At 34.2% G+C, this 9,903-nt stretch overlaps 2 protein-coding genes across 2 annotated transcripts in view; both read right to left on the minus strand.

Moving 5' to 3' along the window:
• Positions 1-1,073: 1,073 nt before the first annotated feature.
• LOC127868457 (uncharacterized) lies at positions 1,074-2,940 on the minus strand. Its single transcript, XM_052410260.1, has 2 exons — positions 2,377-2,940; positions 1,074-1,361 (listed from the first exon to the last, which is right to left on the minus strand). Exons 1-2 carry the CDS (start codon positions 2,864-2,866, stop codon positions 1,339-1,341), a joined length of 513 nt encoding a protein of 170 aa, XP_052266220.1. The 5' UTR covers positions 2,867-2,940; the 3' UTR covers positions 1,074-1,338.
• Positions 2,941-8,890: 5,950 nt separating this feature from the next.
• Positions 8,891-9,903, minus strand: part of LOC127869973 (sorting nexin-29-like) — a gene marked incomplete in the record, with an annotated part of 33,881 nt that continues 32,868 nt past the window's right edge. The window contains 2 exon segments of the mRNA XM_052412633.1: positions 8,891-9,035; positions 9,480-9,619. Of these exon segments, the coding sequence (XP_052268593.1) occupies positions 8,909-9,035; positions 9,480-9,619 (267 nt within the window).

Below are 9,903 nucleotides of genomic sequence, written 5' to 3' on the forward strand. Positions count from 1 at the left end.
TTTTTAGTCAGATCAACTATCTTGCTATTGTCGTACGCATGGGCAAATAATAGACAGTGACACTGTCAGAACAGTATGTTTGTGTGTGATGCGCTATTTTTTCTTATAAACAACGACATCTATCTTTATTTATTCGACAAGGCATTTCACAATTTCCGATGATGTTACGACACATACGACTCACTTCTCACGTTAATCAGTACATGTTAATAAATGCCTATATATTCTTATCATAGCATACACAATTCTATAATTCCGAACTAATCGTATTTACCCGGTAAACTAGAATAACACACTCAAAGCAATACGCCTTTATCTTAATTGTTTCAATTGTCCATGCATTGCATAGATCAGAAAAGGTTTGAAACAATTGAACTATTTGTTACTGTTCACTTTCGCATCTTTATGCGTTGAGTCGTTTTATATTTTCATAACTTTTGTACAAGTGAGTAGATTTTTTATTTATTATCCTAGGTGGTAAAGACAAGGTCATAGATCTGACGGACTCGTGAAGGAAAGAACAAACACAATAGTATTGTTTGAATACGGGCATTTATTATAAAATGCCATAATGTAGATAAAAAGGAACAGATTCTTTCCGGAATGGCAAAATGAGCGGTAAAACCACGCCATTGCATAATGGGCGGTAAACACACCCACAGATTTTCGAAACATAATTGTATATAATAATGCTAATACACTGAGTGCATTTCCCGACTTGCTCAAAAGATCTGCGTATTACAGACGGTCCAAGCCTTGACAGTAAAATGCCACCTCTCAAAGATAATACATTGTGTAGTTAAAAGTTTTTTTGTTTTTTTTTGTCGTTGAATAACCAGCATTTTAATGTAACTTTTGCATCCTTTTATTGTTATTTTTCGGCATAGCAGAAGTAAGGTCCTTGAAAACTACATTTTAAAACGTTGGTATTAAGTGTGTTTTTTTCAAGTGTAGTTCTGTGAAGTTTATTTTGAGATAATTTTCTCTGGTAAGGTGACGCTGCTCGGCGGTTCAAAAATGAAAATGAAAAGTTTACATTAGGTCAGGAACGAAATACACAACATAAAACTATATTTACCGTATCACCGATTTATTCATTAAAACATTCGCCATAAAACAACTAATAATACAATTGAAACAATGTCCCCAATTGAAACAATGTCCCCCAAAAGTGATTCTTAAATATATATATACAGATTATATATATATGCACAAAAACGCATGAAATAATTTGAAAGTAAAAAAAATGACTTTACACAACGTTTTAATGCGAAAATATATAAAATATATAATTATATAAAAACGTCTTTGCATTGCTTCGCGTCAAACATCTTGCTCTCACGTTAAAACACCAAATCCGTCTGAAAATTAGAAAAACAAAACATAGTATGTATTTTACTCACTCAAATCACATGGTTAGTCCTACATTTAAACGACATGCATGATTACGATTACCCCGGTAATTAAGCGGTTTGACACTATATTAAACTAGCGCTCGATTGGTCATTGTCGACTCGGGTACTACTTACATGTACACCGGGTACTTTCAAGTATACATGTACTTACATGTACCCCGGGTACGGTAAATATACTAAAACGTTCCCGGGAACTTTAACGTTAAATCGGTCGTTGTCGACTATTTTTTTTTAATTAATCACATTTATGTCCAATTTTCTGTTAAATGGCCTCTATATTGTCGAAACCCATACTCAAAAAGCATGTTCATGAAGTTTTGTTTAAAGAAGTTCTTTTCAGATAAAAACTATCATTTTACGGCACTCTGGACCCAACCGGCTTTTATTAGTAGCTCTTTACGGAGACTCCGGAGATATACGAAGTGTTACGATTGATTTTACGGTAATCGGTAGCGCGATTTACGACATCTTAGTTTGGGCGGGAATACAATTCGGGTACAGTCTAATATCGACCGGGTACGTTTAAGTATTTTTACCGTACCCGGGGTACATGTTAGTAGTGTTCGAGCCGACAATGACCAATCGAGCATAACCAGCTGTAGGAAGTGCCGGTACCATAGCACAGTGTTTCTGTATGAAAGGTAGCGAGTTCTTAACAAAGCTCGAATTAAAATAGATTTCCTTGATGTTTGGTATCTAATTATATTTATGACATCAGTTGTTTCATTAAATGAATGTATTAAAGCACAACCATTTCCAATAAAACGTGATGTTCATTAGTGTTTGGGCAGTTGTATAATGAAGGCCTAATATTGCTACTTAAAACTATAACTTATGAAACATGACATTGATCATTTGGCTAAGGACTCAAATGGGGCGAACGGACGACATAAAAAAAAACATTACTTCGACTTTTTAACATACAGATATATTAAACATATTCAATCGAATGCAGACTTACCTAGGCCAGACTCCTTGATGTACTGTCGCAGTTTGATTTTTTCAACAAGGTCGGCCATCTCCGCCACTTTCTTTTCGTTGAAAAACGGAATCCTGGCGGACCGGACCCTCTGCAAGACGCATGTCTGACTCCTGTGCCTTGCCATTATCTCGCCCTGCTTCCAGAACCTGAGTTCCAGCAGGTTCACCTGAGCCTTCAGCTCGGCGTTTGTGAGTTTCCGAGATGTGGGGAACTCGAACACGGGACCAGTCCACGGAACGGTGATTTGGGGCCCTTTGTAGATGGGATTTATCAAGGACTTCTCTCCCTTTGTAAGGGGTCTGGTATCGTCGTACGCGTCCGTGGACCGGGCATGTCTCACAAAAGCCGCTAGCTGCATGAACATCTTTCGTAGGCGTGATGCTAACGCGCTGACATGTTCTGTCCTTACACCTCGAGACAGAAGCCTCCACAGGTTGTTCTTTACCTTTGTTTCGTTGTTTTCTCCCATTTTTCTGCAAATTTCTACGTTTTTGCGGGAGCTCTGAAATATGCGACTGATCGCTTTGACAAACAAATGTCTAGTGCCAGGATACAACGTCGTTTATGAGATAACGTGCGATTCGACGAGACCGACGTCAAATGACGTTCAATTGTGTTTCTGGTTTTATCCGCCATTTTTCATACTACAAAAATAATACTAGGGTTTCTGCACAAATGTATCCAGGCGGCTGTTTATAAAATGCTCAAAAAAAGAAGCTCCGTTTATAATTCCATTTTTCCTCCTTTCAATAATTTGATTGCAATACTTTATTTTCATCAGTGTGTTAAACGCTACGTCTTATCATGCATCTGGACCCCGTTGGAAATAAGTTTTGTACGATCTTTCGTCAAAACTTTACGGGTTATCCAGTGCACTTTTATATCTATATTTCAATATAATTTAATTTTGACCAATAAGTGTGATAAAGTGTAATAGAGTAGCGACCGTCTAAGGTGGTTAGTCTAAAATTCAGGTCGATACGCCTTAGCTAAAAGGAGCCCAATACCCGCTTACTACGCGTATCCGCGCGAGAAAAAGATTGTATAATTTATGTAAGAGGTTTGAGTTCTCCAATTATATTCATTCACAAATGGAAACATGATATTAATATCGTGTTCAATGCAATAGTTTCAAACGGTGCTTTTATAGAAAATAATCAATAAACAATGATCGTATTGTACGTGTCGCGGAGGAGATTGTTTATGAATGAATAAAATAGTCCACTTTCTGCAGCGTCTTCATGACGTAGTATTTTTGCTCAGTCCATTCATGATATGAGGCTATTAATAGATGCGCCTGTCGATAAACAAAGGAAAGTCCACGGGCGATAACAACGCAATAGGTTACGCTCTCACATACACCTCAATGACGTAGTACAGGTTGTAAATTGACGCTATTAGTAGATTCGGGAAAAAGTTAACGCTTATTTATATTCTCAATTTATAAATCGTTGAACATAAGTTCAACAATAACTTCAGCGACACGATAGACAAAAACAAAAAAATGTTTCATAATCGCTAAAACCGAATATAACAAACAATTTATAATAATAATACGAATGACCTGTTTCGTATCCTCGTTCATGCAACTAAAGCGGGTATTTCTGGAAAACGTTCTTTGGTTCTAAACATATAGCGGCGATCTTTTGTATTTACGGGTGCTAGCAACGCAATAGTAGAAGGTTAGTAGAAGGTTTAGTTTTGTTTATATTCACAGTTCTCAATACATATACAGTTGGATATGAGTTCATCAATAACTACAGGCATACTATAGGCAACCTCGAAAATGCTTTATAATCGCTAAAACCGAAAACAACTAAATATATTATATTAAATAAATTTATATCAATAAATATCTTTTAAAAATGTAGTCGGCGTATACGCTGACTTTGGAATAAAGTTTGCAATTTACTTTTCTAAATAAATAAATACAATTAAACAAAAGTTAAACTATTGGGTTGTGTTTTTTACTTATAAGTTGCATATTCACCGCATGAAATGTGTGTTAGCATTGTCAAACCACACATTAGTGTGAGTAGATAAAAAATATACTACGGGAGAGCACTTCATATGTGTCCTCATATGCCTTGTTATGAGTATCTTTCTTCACTATCGAAATATATTGTATGTTGATATTTGATTTAAACGCAGTTTTCTTTCGACACATTTAAATCACACGTCAGTAGCACCGTCATGCGAAAATGGGTCTTATGCGTTTCGGCAAGCGTTTGTTAAACCCAACATGTGCTTTTGCGCAGTCAGGTCATAGGCGATGCTGTTCGCTATAAAATCACTCAATATGTTATGTTTCTCCTTACCAGAAGGAGAGATAACTGAGTGGGCTATTTATATGATGGGCGCATATGGAATAAGACCCATTTTCGCATGACGAGGGTCATAACAAATCTCATTGTGAATTGAAAATGCCACATTTAAGAACAATGCTTTTTGATACAAAATTGAATTCAAAATAGCAAACTTGTTAATAATGGCAGCCTATCCACACATTAAGGAATGATTTCCAGACGTGCTGACCAAGTACGGCAAACATTGTGGTATGATAATTAAACGATTTTCTCTTATCGTGACACTATACTATTTCGCTAATGATTGTTTTCTCATCTTGGAGGCGAAAGTGAAATTCTGCGAGATGGTTTGTAACGCGTAATTGTAACAGGGCCACAATTTGTGTCGTTTGAGAATACAGACAGTAGTGCATCCCTTTGAATTGAGCACATACGCAGTGATGTAGAAAATATTCAGAGGTTGTATCTCGAATCAGCGTATTAAATATTCGAAAATATTCACGCGTGTCTGTTGGCGTTATGTAAAAGTCACTAAGATGAAAACTGAGTAAAACAGCTATGCCTAAAAGCGCATTAGTGCTCTATACCTATGTTTATGTCAGCGTTGTTGACACCGTGTGAACTGCTCGGGTAACAAGTAAAGCATAAACAGCAATGTTTATATACTTTTATTCCTCCATATACAAGATACGAAGATTATTGTATATTTTGAATTTGTATATGGTGTCAAAAATCAAAATTTTGTACACGGAACTTTCATTATGAGTTTATATTCTTGGTGAGATAGTTATTTGATATTAGAAAAATATTCCTTTAATATGATGGGGACTGCAAATTTTCTTTATATTAATTTCTCATTACCATTTTCATCATACTTTCAGAACGTCCAAAAAGCATGTTGTTTTTATTTTGTCTAAGTTATTTCTATGAAATAATAAGGATGATAAAAAGTGCACACAAAACTCGACCCGTGCGCTATGACACATACTTTATAAAGTTGAATGGCGTGTATTCATTTCAAACTTGCGATTGATTTTGAAAAATGAATTGCGTGTTAAATTATGCAATAGCGAACATATCCAGTGCCTTCAGCGCTTTGATTAAGACTTGCATGAATTTTTGGCAGGTACCAATTTGTAAATGGGCCAAAATTATGTAAAATTTTAGTAGTCTTTACCGCCTCACCTCCTGGTGGTCATGTTTTTAAACTAATCCGATTTTTTCCCCGGAATTAACTACAAGGTCAACAAAGAAACAGTTTTGTCATATTGCTTTGCCGTATAATGAAAACTGCAACAAGACCATGTTTGTAACGAATATTTTTTTTTGGAAGTTGCAGAGAGTTAATATATTTTTTTAAATAAAATATATGCCTTCTAAAACTCGGATCTACCAATAATATTAAACACGAATACAAAAACTTCTCAAGTTATTGTGTGCACAATCTGATGAGACCTCGTTTATAATCATATCAAAGACCTAGAATACTCTATATATAGGTCTTTGATCATATGTAACCACATAGGGTTCATTCACAGCAAGCATCACACACAACAACCCTCATATATTTTGCTTTATTTCGCATCAAAGTTAACAACGTATCATATTTCATACAACAATACATATATTTTAAATTTTTTATCTAGCTATCCAAACATTTGGCTGATATTCTTAAACCAAAACCATAACAAAGAAATTAGTTCGACTATTATAAACATTTTAAGAATTAACCTTAGAAGCATCGTATGCCTCATAGCACTATCAATGATGTACTTCGAGGACAACAGTGGCTAATTTACCAGACAACCTTATACTCTTTACAGAAATATTTAACACAGGATACGTTGATGGATACCAGCATTATATAATGTGCAGACGTTCATTAATCCAAGCCACGCCACCCCATCCATAACAAGTTCATTAGGTCACTGGTAAAAATGAATTTCTTGTGTAGAACAAAACAAATGACGACAGCCAGAATAAGCAGTGAGCATCATGTTTGCAAATACAAAAATGTCCAGTCACTGCCACAAATATTTGAAGTGTACGAAAACATAGCGAATACGGTAACAATGGTTAAGTACTACAAGAAACCGTTGGAGACGGGTGAATGCTCCCCAAAGGTTTTTTTTGTCACAATATTGCACTATATATTCAGATAAAAGGAAACGTCTTGAGGGCAGAGTAGTTGGGGGGACAAGAATTTTTTTATAGAAAATTTCAAAGGGCCATAACTGTGAAAAATCGTCCGACCAGAACCCGCTGATAATATGCACATCTCCTCTTGGTAGTGAAGCTTCCCATAAAATTTCATTGAATTCCGATCATTAGTTGCTGAGAAATAGCCCGGACAAAAATTGTGCACAGACAGACACACGGACGGACAGACGAAGCGGCGACTATATGCTCCCCCAAAATAAATTTTTGGGGAGCATAAAAACTACATTTCCAGTGTATACCACGTAATTTTGACATGATTTTTATGTGAACTGTTTTTGGCACTCAAATAATATATCTGGCAAAACATATTCTAATAATTTGAGTCTATAATAATAAAACAAATACAACATTTTGCTAAAAATATATCATATGCCATATAATTAACCAGGGACCTTTACAAATTGTTTGTATAAGTCCCTGAAAATACGTATTTGTATGTGTATTCCTTAATTTAACCATGCTCACACACATGGCAGTTACACTGTTTACATGTGCTAAAAAAAAGTTTAATTGAAAAACCATTTTGATTGATAATGAAAATATCAATAAACAAGATTTAGGAATGCAGGGCTGGTACATATGTATTTCATAAAACACACACATACATGTACATATCAAACAATGAGTATTAAATTAATTAACAATTAACCTGTTTTGTGATGAAATACTTGACATATTTATATAACAGGTACAATCATACAAGCACTTTTACCGTAAGACAAAAAACAACAATTGCACCATTCCCTTCTTAATCTCCAAAAATAGCACCATTTCACTTCACTTAATGGTTCTAGACCATCATGCTAAACTTGGGTAGATCTAGTCATTCAAAATAAAAGTCAGACCAAATGGTAAAATAAACTTCAGCAATTATTATTTAAAATGGTAACAACAGAATTAAATTCTCTGTTGATATGATCATTAGAAACTTGAAAACTTAAAAAAACATTTTATTTTTATCTGAATCAACAATATGGCTAAATGTAGTCTCACCTGAAATATGGACCAATGAAAATGCATGCAAGATTAAAGCGAGGATGCCAATTGGTTACACACTAGTCATAAAAGATTAAGAATAAGGATCAACTCATTAAAGTTAACAACTGACCATGTAACAACTGGCCATGTAAACAGCAATCAACAAAATCTTACTAGCATCCATAACCATGGATACAAATAAATTGCAAAGTAAGGGAGTGAAAATCTAACAATCCTGCTTGTCTGACGCAGACTTTTTGACTCAATTGTTCCGGAATGGCAAAAATACAAAAATAATAATTTGTAAGCATAAAATAAAAAGAAAATTTGTTAGATTCAGAGGAATATAGATTTTAATTCACTTGTGATCATATAAAAAATATATTTTCTATGATCACTCGTAAATTAAAATCAATATTCCACCAAATCCAACAAATATCCTCCATCTTAATGCAAGACAAGGCAAGCAATTGTAGTCAAATGGAGTTCATGTACTTGAACAAGTTCTAGCATTTTACTTGCACAGAAAATAAAATGACTCCAGGAAATCAGGTGGAAACATTACAGTGTATAAGCAACTATATTCAAGATGGTGAATCAACTGAACAATAATTACACGTGAACAATCTAAAGCTGGTCTTATATTTCTTGGAATGTTTTAAGTTACACTAGTTATTTATTGTTTACAGTGCATGTTTAAAACTTGACTTATACATGTATAAGAATGCACATTAAAAATAATATTTTTAATTTTAATATTTTTAATATAAATATTTTTATTATTAAAGGTAAACTCATTAATAATGATAAAACTAATATTGCTTAATGCTTATCATTATTATAATTTAAAGTTAAAAAGTTCATTATCAGCACACATATCTTGAAACTATAGACTAAGACTACTAATTTAGACTTTATGTTTTCAACGTGTACAAAGTACATGTAATCAACAATAAATGTATGCTAACAAATTGGCACAGTTCAAAAATGAAATAGTTTCAGTTTCATTAAGGGCTACAATCCACTATAATGTTCAGGTATTGGTGTAACTTGACCAGGACTAGAAGATAGTGGTGTTCGTTGACCATCAGACTTTTTCTTCTGTTTCTTTTATCTTTCTCTTGAATTTTGTCACTAAAATGGATTCATAAAATGTAAATGGTGACAATAGCTAATCAGGTATCCATAAACTTCACAGCTAGCATTTTACTTCTTGTTCACATTTGACAAGTAGTTCCTACTGACATTGTTGCATTCTCATAATCAGTTACAGTATTCAAAAACTAGAGACACACAAATATTTTGAGAGATTACAATTTATCCAAGTAACATATAGCGCTTTTCTAAATGTGTTTCAAGAATAAGGGATAGGTTCCACTACGAAAAAAATGTCAACAGCCAAAAGCAATGCATTTTTCTGAAGTTTAAAAATGCATGCATTCAAATGGCATTACATTTGCAAAATCTTTGCTGATAAGATTACAAATCTCAAATCAGTTTTCAACAGCCAACAATCTGTAAAAACCTTGCAAGAGAACTCAAAGAATCACATGGTGCAACTTTTGTAACGACCCTCACCTGAAAAATGGCAATACTTCTATCAAAACTTGTTTACAGGCACTGGTGGATAGTGTCGGCTCCTTCTCTAAAATGTGGTTGATGAGCAATCTAAGATATGTCTGAAGTACGTGGCGTCTGCTTTCTACAACCTTGGAGTCCTAAAAGTATTGAACTAAGTGCCAAATTATACACCACCCACTAAATTACAGATTTTACACATTTATATATACGCTTATTTTGTTGAGAAGACACGCTTGGGAAAAATGGCAGTGATAAAGCATTATCGAATTTTAACTAATATTAATTTCGAGTTTTCACATTCATTCGAAAATGGTGACCTAAAAAAAAATCAATGTCAATAAACTGACACATGTTTGTGTCTTGATAGTAAGTCATATTAAATGAATGTCCTTCAAATCTATGTTCAGTGCCACCAAAGTTA

This window comes from Dreissena polymorpha, chromosome 2 (assembly GCF_020536995.1).
Source record: "Dreissena polymorpha isolate Duluth1 chromosome 2, UMN_Dpol_1.0, whole genome shotgun sequence".
Lineage (NCBI taxonomy): Eukaryota > Metazoa > Mollusca > Bivalvia > Myida > Dreissenidae > Dreissena > Dreissena polymorpha.

Coding starts and splice junctions, on each gene's coding strand:
- LOC127868457 (XM_052410260.1), bottom strand. CDS start 2,866: ATGGGAGAAAACAACGAAACAAAGGTAAAGAACAACCTGTGGAGGCTT. Junction 1,362..2,376: donor CATCAAGGAGTCTGGCCTAG/GTAAGTCTGCAT, acceptor TCTAATTTTCAG/ACGGATTTGGTGTTTTAACG.